We start from the raw sequence: 15,842 nt of genomic DNA, 5'->3' as shown, positions 1-15,842 counted from the left end.
CCCCCAATGTATTCTGTAGTTTCATTAATTAAGACTTGAGAGCAACCGCACTGGCCCTTTTAAAATATATATATATATATAGTGTTTAAAGAGGTTGAACTCAAAATCTAACGGTTGAAATGTAAATCCCAAGTGATTGATCAGCATGTGACAAATAGAGTATGCATTAAACTATGTTCATGTAATCAGTACTAATAAGTCTGCAATCAAAATGGTGCCATATGATGTAGAAGTACCATATGTACGTTTGATCTCAATTTATTTATTTATTTTTTATCTCAATTTATTTAGTGCAGAGATGTTGTTACAAAATTGAACATTGACACTTACCCCAAGTCAAATGGACTTTTGCCCAATTCCTTAATTTTCCCTTTCTCTTTGAGTCTTTTCACCTCTAATTAGAGAAAGAAAGAAAAAATTAGGGTCCATATATTAATTTCTAAGAAATGACCCACAAGCGGTGAAGAACGAAACTGTTGCTTGGCATTCCTGACTGTGACGCAACAGTCGCAACTGCCTCCTCAGCCTTCTCCAGCTGCTTCAATCTCTATGAAAAGCATCGGCATGGAGGCCAAGTTCCCGCCATCTAAACAAAGTTTTGAGCCCTTTTGGCTGTTTCTCCTTTGCAGTGACTCAGAAATTTCCACCTAAATATCCAACTCTACCCTCCCTGCATGGCCTGCTTTCATAACCACCCTGAGCAATTTGGCATTAACCAATATAACGTCTCTGCACTAGTTTTGTTTCTACTGTCAACCCATTTGATCCTCTTTCATAACGTTCACTTTGCTGGTTATCTCACATTTATGTCACCAGTTGAGTTGTTTGTTTCTACTGAACGCTCATGGAATGCAGCGTTATCCCAATTCCTCAAGCAAGGAAAAAAGACCATTGCCAAAATCAACTTCAACAGCGAATAGAGGGCGGTCTAAGATGGCCATGGTAGTTGGCTCAAGTTGTGCAGCTAGCTAGGTGGGTGCCAATGGAAGTAGAGATCAAATGAGGAAAAAAAAAAAATATGGGGCACATTATGCTGCCATTGCCTCCATCACTTTCTCACTAATATCTCGAATGGAAGAAGATGGAGTTCGGCTGCAAGGGGGTTTATATACGAGAAAGTACAATACATGTATGTAATACCAATCATAGCATTAGCATTACTTCCAATACATAGAGCAAGGAAGATGCATTACTAAGGTAAGAATATATAAGCACAATTAGATACACTAATAACTATGATAATCCAAACTGGACTATTGTATGATTTGTATTTGTATCCATGTGGAAAAGCGCTTGATGTGAATAGATTTTCAATTTATAAAACAAAAGGGAGAAATTTTTTTAAGATACTGGGAAAGAAAGAATATTGCAATGCCATTATGCAAGTATACATAGGATTGCATTGCGCTTTCAAGTCCAGGAAACTCTCTGATCTGATGGGGAATGGCTTACATCAGTCATGGTGGAACTGAGCATTACATAGCTTTCTCTGTGGTGACAACCAATGGCGAAAGAGGCACCAAAATCCTGCATCTCAATGTCCCAAATGCTGCTAATGAACACTGAATGCAGCAAAATCATAACCAGCCACTTGCTTAGCACTGAGATGCTTCAAGATCATCTTTCTCCTCACCACATTATTCAACATTAACAAACAATGAAATAGAGTATTAACATATTTTTGTACCAATAATGCCTCTACCATCTTGAGTAGTCAAGGCTTGAAGATGGTCTTCTGTCTTCATAATCAATTCTACCCAGAAGGTACTTCATGCTTTGGAATCCATTGCTACTGCCACAAGTACTAACGTCCCCTCCTCCCAGAAAAAAAAAACTCAAAAAACAAAGCAGGAAGACAGTACGCAATCAAGTACGCTTATATTTATCAACTTCAATTCATTACATGCTTATCATGTTCTACTCATAGAACTAACAATCATGGAGAAACCAAGCACTAGATACTCTATCAAAAACCACTATAGATTCTTCAGTGAATCTCCAACTCCTTGGAAGAAAAAATAAGAGAGTACAAAATCTGCAATAAAGATCCCAACAAGAGAGATAACCACAGCCGAAGTCGTTGACTCCCCAACACCTTTGGCTCCTCCCATGGTGGTAACTCCCCAAGCACAACTAACAATTGATATGATAGCACCAAAAGCCTGTGACTTGATCATTGCACTAATTATATCCCAAGGTTTAAGAGCTCTGCGAGCTGACTCCAAAATAATGTTAATGCTAACACCATAAATACCATCAGCAAGGAGGGCGCTGGATGCCATCCCTACTGTGAAACACATCAGGGTCAGAAATGGTAGAGCAGTACAGGTAGCAATTACCCTCGGTGTCACAAGATAATCAACAGGGTTTGCTCCAAGAACTCTTAATGTGTCAGTTTGCTCAGAAACCTGCATTGTTCCTAACTCTGCAGCAAATGCACTTCCAATACGCCCTGCAACCACAATTGATGTAACTACAGGACTCAACTCCCTTGCGAAAGCCAGGGCCAATACCCCACCAACAGCTCTGCTTAACCCTAATCTAGTAAATTCCCTAACAAATTGGATGGTGAAGGCCATGCCAACAAATGCTGCAGTTAAGAGGCAGACCCCAGCCGAATTTGGTCCAACTCTCCTCAACTGTTGGAGTGTATTTTTCCAGTGCACTTTACCCTTTAAAGTTCTAATGATGACCTGACCTGCCAAGATAAAAGCTGACAATCCCCTCCACAGATGCCTAGGAGGTGACCATTTGCTGAACAATGTCTCCCCTTCTGAAGTGGGTGCGTGATTCGTATTGGAATCTTCCAACACAGAGACAGGAGGGTGGCCATCATCTGCGTTGGGAACTGCACACAATCTGGTCTCTTTCAAGGGCCTGAGAAGCTTACATGCCTGAGGCCTGCCAATGAGCGCAACTTTCTCAGCAAGCTGACTCGAATACGGGATTTGTAATTTATTCCACCCATCTGGTTTTACAGAGCCTCTTCTGAAATATGTTCGAAAATGTTAATTGCATTTCAACAGACACAAGTGAAATGTATAAGTACAAAATTAGAGACAAATACCTGTAAGAGCAATAAGAGAATGGGTGGAGATATGAAGCAGTTTGCATGGTTGTTTCTGATCAAATTTCCAAACTTGGTTTGAATTCAGATTTTTACGCAAAGGAACAGGAACACCATGAGCAGTGGATAGTCAGAAAATTTGTGCGAAAAGCTTCAAAAATCAGAGAACCCAATACAATCACATGCGATCGTCTGTCCCCAGATAACCATGGTGGCTTAACACTGAAGCTCAGTGACACTGTGCCCTACCTGATTTAATCACAAAATAAATAAGACATATGGAGAGTGAACACATAAAATGCAACATCTGATAAACTGACGCAGACGAAAGTGAATGATAATATGGAACTTCTATCTGAATCAAATTGCACAAATGAAAGGAAGTAAGAAACCATATCAAAGTAGACCAACTCCATTATATCAAAGAATGGAGCTTTCGGCGAAAACCGGCACAAATTCAAATCCTAAGCAATCCTACAAAATCATCAAATCAAACCAACCAAGCCAAGCTTCTACACAAAAATACATACATTTCTTCATTAAGCTAATCCATGGAACTTCTTACATAATATAGCAGTACAGAAAACCCAATTCCAACTCCAATTTTGTACCGAAAATGAATAGCACAGCATATCAGTCAATTAAACAGCACTGAATTCAATTAAAGCAGAACAAACCAAGAGTATCAAAACACAGATGTCAACATTCAAATTCAGAAGAATCACCTTTCGATGGTAAGCTCAAAGATTCAAATTCACCAACCCAATTAGAACCCAGCAAATTTCAGAACCCTAACAATGGAGAAACTTTTGAGTGGTAAAATCAGAGGCAGCAGAGAAAAAGTTCGAGTCTTTTTTAAAAGACTAGCTGTGAGTTGACCCGTTTTTTTATGTTCTAAGGGGACAAATCGGGTCACCCAAGCCCACAAAGCCGGCCCAACTCAACATCCCAACTCTCCCTTTCCCTTCAAGACTTCAACTGCACTGCAAGTCTGCTCCTTTGACAACACTACTCGTCGGAAATCAGACCCAAAACTCAGATAGATGGCCAGAAAAGGTAAAGTTCTGTTCTTTCTTCTTTATAGATAAAAATTTGTCCTTGGTTTTATTTGTTTTTCATAGTAATAAGGATTATGAAATTGGGTTTGGAATATGATGGATTACAGGAGAGAAGAGAGGGAGGGCTTGTGTGGTGGTGTTAGGTGACATTGGGCGCAGCCCTCGTATGCAATACCATGCTCTTTCGCTTGCCCGTCAGGTAACTAGTTCTGCTTTACTATGAATAAGCTTGATTAGTTTAGCAACAACCCAGTTCTTGTTCATGAAAATTTGGGGTGTTTTTTGTGACTTGTACTATTGAATATGCATTGCAGGCATCTTTGGAAGTAGATGTTGTTGCATATGGAGGTACCCTTTGTTTTTCTTTGATGGTTAGAAAATACATGGCATTGCTGAGAAATTTTGTTTCCGAATGTGACTTCGTAAGAGATGTCTGCTTTTATTGTTTGATGAATTTTAGTGGTGCTGTTTGATTGGAATTTTGAAATGCTTTGACAGGTTCCGAACCGCATTCTGCAGTGTTGGAGCATCAATCTATTCACATACACAAAATGGTATTTCGATAGTGTTCTTTTTGGTTTCTTCTATTCTTCTTCCTTTTTCGTCGTGCTCTGGATTGAAGTTTTTCCGATTTTGATTTGCAGCCACAGTGGCCAGCATTCCCCCGTGGTCTACCCAGCATACTTAAACCCTTTGTGCTTCTGCTGAAGCCAGTGGTTCAATTTATTGTGCTCCTTTGGTATCTTTGCGTTAAGATATCTGCTCCTGATGTTTTTCTAGTTCAGGTGAGCTTGCATTTTTGAAAGGGGAAAGCTGAAGGTTGTATTGCAAAAAAGCTTGCAAAACCCTTATAAACTGATGAGACAGAAAGAAACCCTTTATAACCTGGAAATTATTGCTTTGCGTCACCATGTTATGGTTTTTATCAATAGTTGGCTATTACAAAAATTTAAGCCTCAGTTGTCATGTGTTTTAATTTTTATATATACAGTAAAAGAATAGAATGTCAACTTATCTTTTGTTTATCCTTTTACATATCGAAATCAAAAGCCTTTGATCCTTTTTTCTTGTACAGAATCCACCTTCTGTTCCAACCTTAGTCGCTGTAAAATGGGCAAGCTGGCTTAGGCAATCTGCATTTATAGTTGATTGGCATAATTTTGGATATACTTTACTGGCATTGTCTCTTGGAAGAAGTAGTCGTTTTGTGGCAATATACCGTTGGTATCTATGAATTACTTTTTAGACTTTTCTTTTAAGGGCCATTCTTTGTTGTACACTACATCTGAGTTTCTCTTGCCTGTTTAGGGTAGAGTGGCAATTTGGGAGGATGGCAGATGGTTCACTATGTGTAACAAGGGCAATGCAACATGAATTGGCTCAAAATTGGGGAATTAAGTAAGAGGGTCAGCTTAATATTCACAATTTTACTGCATTATTTTTTAGAAATTTCATTTTGTAGTAATCCTTATATACTTCTCTTCTCTTTTATTTCAAATTAATAGAGCAACAGTTCTATATGATCAGCCTCCTGAATTTTTCCATCCCGCTTCACTTGAAGAACAGCATAAGGTGGTTCAAAGTTAATGCTGACCTTCGTTTAAAACATTTTATATTTGGAGAATATAATAACATGTGAGTTATTTGCAGTTGTTCTTTAGATTAGATAAAAATCTGAGGCAGCCACTCGGTGTTGAAGATTGCACAAGCACTGGTAACTTAGTCATCTCTGTTAATCTATAGTTCGCATCTTCAGTTGATCTTCATAGGATAATTAATGTTTTCTTTTTCAATTTGTTAATGTAATTCTAACAGGAATAGGGGAAGTGGTGAATAAGGACATGCAGGAGACTCTGTTTACCACCCTGGTTGGCGCTGACATTGCTTCAAAGCCAAACCGGCCGGCACTGATAGTGAGCAGTACAAGCTGGTGAGTTAATATTTAGTGAAATACTGATTTTGCAATATCTGAGTGTATGTGCTACAAATCTGCCAATCTGCAACATGGTATGAGAACTCGGGCTGGTCTTTTCTGTGGACATGTGATATGGTGAATCTTAGTTTTTGCTTCTTATAGTATACAATAATCTATCCTGTAGTTTCTTACTTGGCTATCTGATATTGGAGAAACACAGGTTTTTAAAGATTTCAACAGGGTTTGTTTTTCTTTTTTCACTTCAGATCTTTTATTTCCATTTGAAATTTAGCCCAATAAAAATGTGTTTTGATTCTAACTTCCCTCCAGTTAATTCCCCCTGCTCCAAACACATTTAAAACTTAAAAAGTAATGTCATCAGCAGAAGGGCTTGTTTGTGTACATAGCTATTAGCTCTTGCTTAGTTTCATGAATCAATTATATGGATCATCAGCATTAAGATAATTCAGGGTATTGATAAGTTTCCAAAAGTAATGTCATCGATAAATGTGTAATTGAAGATATTGGTAAAATCTGTATGATGAAGTGACCAAAAATTTTGAGAAGTTCTGTTTTCTACTTTACTTGTTGTTCAATTTCAATTGACGTGACATGCAGAAGAACAATGCATGTAATTAGGATGGGTTCCACTGTTGTTGATGGCGAAAATAATTCCATAATTTAAACAAAAGACCGAAATTTTAAGGTGCATTGGTCTTATAACACATTTAAAAAGTTGAACTTGTTGGCTTGAAGAAAGTTGGTTATAATATATATCAAATTTTCAGAAGGAAAATTAGAGGTATTTGATGTTTTTGTTTTGCTTTAAAAAAAAAATTATGTCATCGGGTTCATTGTTTTGGAACAAACCTATTGAGCATATCATAAAGTATTGTAGGCATGTAATATCTTGTGGTGGAACCAAATGTAGTTGGGAAATGTATATCGATCAGCATTGACCAACAAGAAGAGAATCGAGATCTTTGAAAGCTACTTTGACTGGCATAGGAATACTCCATAGAGCTAACACTGTTATGTCACATAGGTACAGATAAAAAAAGATAAACCCAAGCTTTAGAGATACTATTTTCTTTCTCATTTCTTATTATACCCAGTTATTGTTTAATGTAGAATTCCTCTCATACTTTTGGGGATGCTTCTTTTTAGGACTCCTGATGAAGATTTTGGCATTCTCCTGGAAGCAGCTGTCATGTATGACAGGCGCGTTGCTGCTATTTTAAATGAAGACGATTCTAAGAAAGAAGAGGTTCTTTGGAAGGAAATGCAAAGTGGGAAGCAATACTTGTATCCAAGACTGTTATTTGTCATTACAGGTGAGATCCCCTATAACTGGTATGGCAGGTTCATTGTAGCTCTGAGTGTGGCTTGTGGTGTTAACCAAAAAACTTTTGGAATGGGACTTATATCTCCAGGTAAAGGGCCTGAAAAAGAAAAATATGAAGAAAAGATTAGAAGATTAAAACTCAAACGGGTGGCATTTCGTACTGCGTGGCTATCAGCTGAAGACTATCCACTGCTTCTTGGTAGGTTATTGTTCCAATTGCTAGTGCTTTGTTGAGTTGTTCCTGTTCTTATCCATTGCATGCTCATGCTTCTTTTGACATTGTCCATGCTATATGTTTCTATGTACAGGATCAGCAGATCTTGGTGTGTGCTTACACACTTCCTCATCAGGGTTGGATCTTCCCATGAAGGTAAATCAAAAACTGAATGCCATAGTAGATATGATCTCCTGTAACATAAATATTCTCTAACTTCAACAGAGCTTTTTCTTGGAATTTTTACAAATTTTTTATTAGGTGGTGGACATGTTTGGTTGTGGACTGCCGGTTTGCGCTGTTTCCTACTCATGGTAAACTCTTGTTTTTATTAATTATTTATTTCTTTTAATAGGAGTACTTTATTTTTTTTGTCCCTTGATATGAATAATACTTTTTGTGATACTGTCCATTGTAAAATGATGTTCTTCGTTTTGGTATTCTTGGTTCAAAGCATCAAGGAACTAGTGCAAGTGGAGAAAAATGGTCTTCTATTTTCATCATCTTCAGAGCTAGCTGATGAACTTTTGGTAAGTTTAGTCAACTTGTCTGGATGCTTTACAGTTATGAATATTTTAAACAGGTAGTGATTGCAGGAAAGTTTTGCTTGTTTATCTCTCAGGATAACTTGACCAATGCACTAAAAATTTCAAAACAATTACCAAGACGATGAATCTAACTGTTTGGGATGCCCTTTTTTTTTTTTTTTTTTTAATTTGACTGAGATGTATCTTGTTTGCATTGTGGTTGCTTCAGAGATAGGTTGAGACTTTGAGATAGTGGGTTGTATGACAGCTTTACCTTGTGTGTCTAACTAATTTACGTCCCATCTATTCTATCCTATAAATAGAAGGACCGTCCTTGTCAAACATCTTACAAAAAGTCCAGATATACCCTTCTGTGTAACAGTTACAACAACAATTGTGATTTGTGAAAATCAAGGGTGGTGTGATAATTTCTTATATTTCACCCATATCACCTACCCCAATTCTTTTTAACACATTATATTCTTTAAACTTCTGTTGTAATTGCATTCATGCATCATCTGTGTATTTCATGTAGTACTGATAAAAGAGCAAAAGAGTAGCGTTAAGCAGACCTGTTGCGACTGGGTCTGCTCTAAATGTGAAATAGATCAGCTTTCCATTGTACCTTGATACTACTTGTGCCATCTCCAACTTGCACAGATGGTGCATTAAGCTGAAGTTACTATAGTAGAATTCTTAATACGTTTTTGATTAGCTTATGCACTATATTAGAAACTTTAGCCTAATAATTTGGTTTTTCGATATCTATAATAGAAATTTTTGTTTCTTGACTGCTTTTTCTATATTGCCTTCACCCTTATATGTCTTGTAAGATTTCTCCTTGATTTAGTAGGCAGGTATCCTTAGGCATTATCTTTAGTCTTCGGTTTTATTCCCTTTCAATCAATTTCATATATTTACATCAACCTTGACGGTCTGTTCTTCTCATTTCATGGTGGTTAATAGATAAAACAAATATGCATGGACCAACCACTGCAATTAACTCAACTTGTTACTTAATGGCTTTCTAATTTCGACTATCGCTTAGTGTAATGTTGGTGTGATAACCTGCACAGATGCTGTTTAAGGGTTTTCCAGATGCTTGTGATTCATTGAAGGTTCTGAGGAATGGTGCACTGGACATGTCTTCATCTGTGAAGTGGGCCACTGAGTGGGAAGAGCATGCTAAAGGATTAATCTTAGAGGCAAGTTTACTCTCTGCATTCAAATCAGTCTTGCTTATCATCTATATGTAATAATACATGCTTTGGGGATTTGTGACATTGACAGTTTGACACTGCCTGTCCCTCGGGACAAGGTGGTCTGGGGTGGGATCTTGTGTTCAATCCCCAGTCGCCGAACATGTAAAATTTCCTAGAATTTATTTTTTCATTTTCTGGGAGCTTTAGCCTAATGTCGTCACTAACAATCGTTACTTAAATGTCCTTTAGTATTCTTCTTCTCTTCTTCCCGCAGGACCTAGATAATTATTTGGTCACTGTGCATGGTTATGAATCTGATTGAGAGGGTCTGATATTTCAGGTTATCTCTGGAAACTTAGACTGATCGCTGGTCCCTGTTGACACACGCTTGATGAATGAGGGAACCAATTGATGTTCGAGTAAAATACATTATACCACCTTCATCTATGGGGAATTTCAGTTTTGTACATGACTATGAAAACGTTTATGAGATGTACCAGTTAAAAGTTTGAGTAAATCACAAATTTGCTTTCCCCATTTATTATTGCTCCATTGATTTGATGAGAACTGTGCACATCTAGTATTTCAAATGTGGATAGAAAGAAGTGGGCATACTTTGAAGTGAACCAAGTTTTCTAATTTATTTTTGATACCAACAGGTTAAACTTTTTTCCCGGACAAAACTAACAGGTTACTTTATCGATCAAGTTACTTTCTCAGAATCCCCATTTAGAACAATTTGTCCTTATTATATCATCACTATTCAGTGGATCAAGCGAAATATCTTTAGTAAAAAAAGAGATATATAGTACATGAATACATGATGTACTCTGTCACAATTTAAATTATCAATTCTCAAAATATAGAAGAATTTGCATTATTATCATCATTACATGACAAAATGGATTTCTTCTAGTGGATCAGTTAGATAAGCTCTTTAGTTTGGTTCTTGGCGAGCATACCATCCTTCACAGTATTCCATCCGAGCCTTAAAGTACACACTATCTGTCATCCAAGTGTATCTGTAAGGCCAGGAGGACGCATGCTGATCAGGCTCGTCAGGCTGGTTAGGGATGAGACATTCTAGTTGATCTCTCAAATCGAGTCTACAGAGCGGACATGATGCACGCTTGACGACCCACTCAGCTGCAATACAAGGATGATGAAACCTATGCTTACAGGGCATCACTTTAGCTTCACATCCCACCTTGAAGTCTTCCAAGCAGATACTAAAATACCCTGTCCCTTCTTTGGTAAAGAAATGTGTGTGCATAACCCTTTGTGGCTAGCTGGAGGGATTCAATTGTGTTGAATACATAATCCTTGGAATTTTTCAGAGTGTTATTTTCTCACGGTTGAGATTTCTATATGTACAGATGTATAGGAGCATGAAACATGATCGAAGAACGCATACAAGGTAAACAATAACATCATTTGTTCATGCATGCTTCAATTCACACCTTAATTTCCTTGACCAATATTTTCATTGTTGGACCAGTGACAATTTGATCGTTTCAATGAAATGATTATTACATCTATTGTGTATGATGCATATATGACTAGTAGCTAGGGTAATCGGGGTTAATCATGTTATATATGGCTTTAAATAAATTTAATTTTAGAAGTCCCATGATCAGAAATAAAAACATCAAGCCTAGCATTGACAAAGCCTAGTAATTAATTTATAACTTTAATTTGTTGCAGAAGCAGCTGCAAGAGCAAACGAGAATGTGAGAGAGCGATCACCTGAATCCGTCGATAGCTCCACCACTCCACCCTGGTATTGCCAATCTTCCTTCTCAAAATAATAATAATAATAATAATAATAATAAAAAATAAAAAAATGGTATTGCTAAAATAGTGATAGAGCCATGAAAATCATGTACAACAATGCACCCTATATAAGCAATAGAAATAGTTGCTACTTTGAAGGGCTTTGTAATTGGTTAAGTGGCTTGCAATTTGTTCTTTCTACAATCAACATTAGTAAAGGAACAGTACAGCAAATGATTCAGAGAGCAACTATTTCATTTCTTTCATAGGTAGCATTGTTGAGTAAGTATGAACTGTATGATTTACCTTCGAGAATAACAATCTGCAATGTTTTCTGATTTTGCTTGCTGGGCACGTATTTTTGGCAGGAAAGATGAGAAGAAAACGAAACCTTACCTCATCTTTTCAGATCTATTTCCGAGATTAACCAATAATACTCAAGTACAAGTCGATCTCTCTTTACTATCTTCTATTGCTGGCTCTAAATGTATAGTGAACATTCCATATATGTGTGCACATGACTTCTACAGGAAAACAATGATGATCAAGGGACCTCAGAACCTTGATCATCATAGATTCAGGCTAGGCTAAGCGAAGCTGGGAGTAGTTCTGATGTAAATGATTTCTATCTTGAACTCAGTACTCTTGGTTAAAACCATTGATGCACATATGTACCTTAGTGGTGAGGAGGGGGAGGGGTTGTTGAGAATTGGCTTGGGATCGAACTTAGGACTATGCTAGGTCAAGGGTTCAATTTCCCTCCAATGTAACCAAAAACTTGTTGCTAACTTCTTTAAAAAAAAAAAAAAAAAAAAGGTACATATAACCTTTCTCTTTAGCAAATTTTTGGGCGTGCTAAAATTTTATCAGTATAAAACAGTATCATAAACAATTACCCCCTAAAAGGCAAGTTTATATATAATATATATGGATCATATGATCATATCGCATGAGAATTTCTATTGCATCTATATGCGCTAAGAAATTAAAATAAACCTAAGAAAATTAAATCTAGAAAATGATGTAAGGTTTCGCTTTCTTCAATCTCCCTGCAAATTTAACCTGAAAAGTCTAATTAAGATGCAATAAATTGTGCACCTGAGTTGTCAATGAGGCTAGACATCCACCACTACAACAACCTGCAGTATCTCAGGAGCTGTAAGGATCTAACTCACAAAAGTTGGTTCGACAGTAAATTGGCATTACAGACAAAAATTGATTAATGGTGAATGGACTCAATTCAGCCACAGAGGAAAAAAAAAATGTGAATTGCAACCAAGGGAAGGAATTGGTGCCCGCAGAGGCGGAGCTAAGGTTGAAAATTTAAGGTGAGCAGCTGGGACACTGGATATGCGCTATAGACAAAAAAAATTAGGTGGGTTGACTTAACTCTACTAAATGAAAAAGAAAGAAAATGTATCTAGCTTGAGCCAAAAATGGAGTCTTCCTTCCCTCTTATTTCGCAAAAAATGTTCTTTTTGAATCAAGCCCACGGGGCGAAATAGTATATTCATCACAAGCCATAATAGACCGTTACATACTCTGCTGCTGTCATTTAAGGACATAGACAGACAAGGAGGTAGTGGTAGTACTCACAATGGTACTTAGAAATAGACCTACTCGTTATACATTTCAGACCGTAGAGATAGCGGAGATCCACCTTTGGTACTACGTCGGAGGCGCTAGAGATCTAGGTTCCTAATACAAGGAAATTATTGTAAATAGACTAAAAAGCCAGAAACATAGAGTTGGGCCAAGGGCCAAAGCCTTAGCCCAATTAAAGGCTCAGTAGGGTAGCCCAAAATGAGAAGCTCAACAGCACAAGGCCCAGCAGGATTTAGAACCGGCCCAAACTTCACCTTCTCGCGCGTTCGTGCAGCGCCGTCTGCTTCCACCACCTGTCCGCCATACCTTGCCGCTCCGACCACGTTCAACCAAGCAGCGTCGGCCGATCCAGCATACCATGGCCACCTCTCGGCCTCGCCGCGCACTCCACGTTTACAATCCATCTCTTAACGTCGTTGCCTCAGCAACAAGCACTGAAGCAATCCCAAGCTGTCTATTTGCTGCAAATAAAAGATTACCATCCTCATTGCGAAGAACAAAACCAATAGTAGCTAGACCATTTTGAACAAAGTCAGAGCCATCGAAGGTCATAGGTTTATATAGCTAAAAGCTAGCTGATGAGTTTTTATTTTATTTATTTATTATTATTATTATTATTATTATTTTAGAAGATGTTGATGATTGGTTCACGTGTCGTAATTTTGTTTACCCAATTTAAATATTTTACTAACGTATACTATCACGTTTACTAACATATACTATCACAATAAATGACAAGGAATACTTCATGTAACCTACCACAAGTCCACAACCATGTATATGAGCACAAATGCCATTCCATTCAACATTCACGAACCTTGTATCAAAAAAAAAAAAAAAAAGCAAAACATTCACGAACCCAAATCAACGCAAATAATGTATGTCATAAAAAAAAAAAACGCAAATCATGTCAAATGTAAACATGTAACTAACTTGCTGCAGTAATTTCAATGCATAAAGGGTCCATATTTCTTAACATTTTTCAACCAGACAACCATAGAATATAACCAAGTCATCATCTCATAGTCTCTCCAAGTTCATATAATAAAGGAAAATGAAGCAATGTATTAATAATAAAGTCGTTCATGAATAAACATAAAAAAAAAAAAAAAACAGTCGTTCATGAATTTCAATGCGATTTTTGTATATTTTCCAACGACTAATAAATGTTATTTATTTGATTTACAAACACAAAGAACATAGAAAGTCTCACCCTTAATCGGTCAACGGAAGCTTACAAAAAGCTCGATTCACGATGCATTACAGTAAATTGACGGTCGAGGATAGATAGACAACCATTTTGGGTCTTGATACGTGTGTGACGTGTAGCTAGACTATAGGTCTGTGCGACGTGTATTCAACTATGTCCACAAAAACATTTCAGTTCCGTAATTAATAATGAAAAGGGTATTTTCGTAACTCCAAAACCCTATTTTTTAATAACGGAAGTTAGAATTACGAGTTTATGTTTTTTTTTTTTTGTCAATTGGGTCATGGGTTGGTTTTTGTTCCTCCGGGTTTAGGGTTCAGGGCACCTAATTTAGGGTTAGATGAAAATCCAATTTCTGAAATAATATTACAAGACATATCATAACACTAATACCCAAATAAACAAAAAACACTTGGGCCTTCAACACTACAAAGTACTTTCTAAAAAAATTCCCAAAAAAGAATAATCGGGCCTTTGCAGATGAAGAGCAACGGGTCATGGGCTCCAAACAAATTAGAATCCAAATGGGTTGGAAATTTTTTTCTATATATGTGTACCGCTTTTCTTTTTTCTTCGTCTCTTCAATTTTCTGCACTCGCCTCTGGGAGTTCGACTGATGGGTACGCGCGGCGGTTCCGATGAGCCGATTGTTCGAACCCCATGGGGGCCGATTCAAATGGTTGATTCACTACATCTGGTAATTGTTTTCTCTTCTAATATTAATTTTTTTGTTTGATTTGTTTCGGTTGAATGGGTTTCGCGAATTTAGGGTTTGGAAATTAGATTATGTGCTTTACTTTGCTCGTTTTCTGGTCTGTAGCTCTCGATCTGTGGGTGAGTGAAATGTTGCATTTTGGGTAAATGTGTTTTGCGAATTTAGGGTTTGAAAATTAGATTTAGTGCTTTACTTTGTTCGTTTTCACGTCTGTAGCTCTCAATCTGTGTGTGAGTGGAATGCATGTCTTGTGGTCCTGGAACAATATTTTTTAAGTTGGTCAGACGGATTTCTGGGAATTTAAAATAATTGACATCATTGTAACATTGTATACTGTTCATCATTTTGTTTCTTAATCTATTGGTCAATGTGAATGTGAAGTGTGAGTGTTCATCATTTTGTTTCTTAATCTATTGGTCAATGTGAATGTGAAGTGTGAAGTGTGAGTGAAATGCATGTCTTGTGGTCCTAGAACAATAATTTTTAAGTTGTTCTGAGGGATTTCTGGGAATTTAAAATAATTGAGATCGTTGTTACTTCTAGATTCGTACACAGTTCATCATTTTGTGTCTTAATCTATTGGTCTATATAAATGTAAAGTTTCTGTCATTGCACAATTTATGTATCTATATTTTTTTAATTTTACTTTTTTTTTCCTAGAATTCGAAAACTTCCGAGCCTTCAATTCCTCTTGTCGGTGTGCTATCATCATCTCTGCATCCTGTTGTGGTAGCTGCTTCTGACAGGACCAGCACAAGATTTTGGATGTTGGGTCATGAACACCGTACACAGGTCAATGAAGATCATGAACACCGTACAGAGGTCAATGAAGATCATTCCAAGGTTTTTCGTTTTTGGTAAGTACTCATACATTACAATTTAATCTTATATGAATCAAAGTGGTTAGCTGCTGTGTTGTTTATTGATATCTAGTCTGCTTTACATAATTTCTTTGAAGATGAGCCTTGTCTGCATGGTTTGTCAACATGTTTTTTATTGATTGTTATATTCTAATGCTGCTTGTGTTTCTCTTTTAAGCTATGACAATGCCCATCACATCTTCACGGTCTGGACCTTTGGGTGGGCCTCATGGTGGAGCTATTTACACTGCACTGCAATACTTGTTGAATTGTTACTTACAGATGCTTCTCAAAAGTGATAATATGTATGGCATGATCTAATTAATGAATTGACTGCATATGTACGTGTGA

General features: G+C 37.1%; 2 protein-coding genes and 1 long non-coding RNA gene across 4 annotated transcripts; 2 read left to right on the top strand and 1 right to left on the bottom strand.

Annotated features, from left to right (window-relative positions):
- Positions 1-1,858: 1,858 nt before the first annotated feature.
- Positions 1,859-3,941, bottom strand: LOC133728495 (protein TRIGALACTOSYLDIACYLGLYCEROL 1, chloroplastic). The gene is made up of 3 exons (XM_062155901.1): positions 3,793-3,941; positions 3,068-3,316; positions 1,859-2,988 (listed from the first exon to the last, which is right to left on the bottom strand). The coding sequence occupies exons 2-3, from the start codon at positions 3,112-3,114 to the stop codon at positions 1,977-1,979; spliced, it is 1,059 nt and encodes a 352-aa protein (XP_062011885.1). The 5' UTR covers positions 3,115-3,316; positions 3,793-3,941; the 3' UTR covers positions 1,859-1,976.
- Positions 3,942-3,965: 24 nt separating this feature from the next.
- On the top strand, positions 3,966-9,954 carry LOC133728494 (UDP-glycosyltransferase TURAN). Its single transcript, XM_062155900.1, has 17 exons — positions 3,966-4,123; positions 4,233-4,324; positions 4,440-4,473; positions 4,624-4,679; positions 4,770-4,910; positions 5,201-5,349; positions 5,434-5,523; positions 5,631-5,697; positions 5,776-5,839; positions 5,941-6,055; positions 7,208-7,374; positions 7,474-7,584; positions 7,694-7,755; positions 7,861-7,913; positions 8,054-8,129; positions 9,203-9,331; positions 9,669-9,954. Exons 1-17 carry the CDS (start codon positions 4,111-4,113, stop codon positions 9,690-9,692), a joined length of 1,443 nt encoding a protein of 480 aa, XP_062011884.1. The 5' UTR covers positions 3,966-4,110; the 3' UTR covers positions 9,693-9,954.
- A 4,545-nt stretch (positions 9,955-14,499) lies between these two features.
- Positions 14,500-15,842, top strand: LOC133728493 (uncharacterized). 2 transcript variants are annotated; one of them, XR_009855868.1, is made up of 2 exons: positions 14,500-14,613; positions 15,670-15,842. It is a non-coding gene; the product is annotated as an uncharacterized LOC133728493 (long non-coding RNA). The 2 variants fall into 2 exon arrangements; XR_009855867.1 differs by lacking the exon at positions 14,500-14,613 and adding an exon at positions 15,405-15,488.

Source organism: Rosa rugosa, chromosome 2 (genome assembly GCF_958449725.1).
Source record: "Rosa rugosa chromosome 2, drRosRugo1.1, whole genome shotgun sequence".
Taxonomy (NCBI): Eukaryota; Viridiplantae; Streptophyta; class Magnoliopsida; order Rosales; family Rosaceae; genus Rosa; species Rosa rugosa.
This window is presented reverse-complemented; position numbering and strand designations above follow the sequence as displayed.

Coding starts and splice junctions, on each gene's coding strand:
- LOC133728494 (XM_062155900.1), top strand. Junction 7,375..7,473: donor ACTGTTATTTGTCATTACAG/GTGAGATCCCCT, acceptor TTATATCTCCAG/GTAAAGGGCCTGAAAAAGAA. Junction 9,332..9,668: donor CTAAAGGATTAATCTTAGAG/GCAAGTTTACTC, acceptor CTGATATTTCAG/GTTATCTCTGGAAACTTAGA.
- LOC133728495 (XM_062155901.1), bottom strand. CDS start 3,114: ATGCAAACTGCTTCATATCTCCACCCATTCTCTTATTGCTCTTACAG. Junction 2,989..3,067: donor TTCTCTTATTGCTCTTACAG/GTATTTGTCTCT, acceptor AACATATTTCAG/AAGAGGCTCTGTAAAACCAG.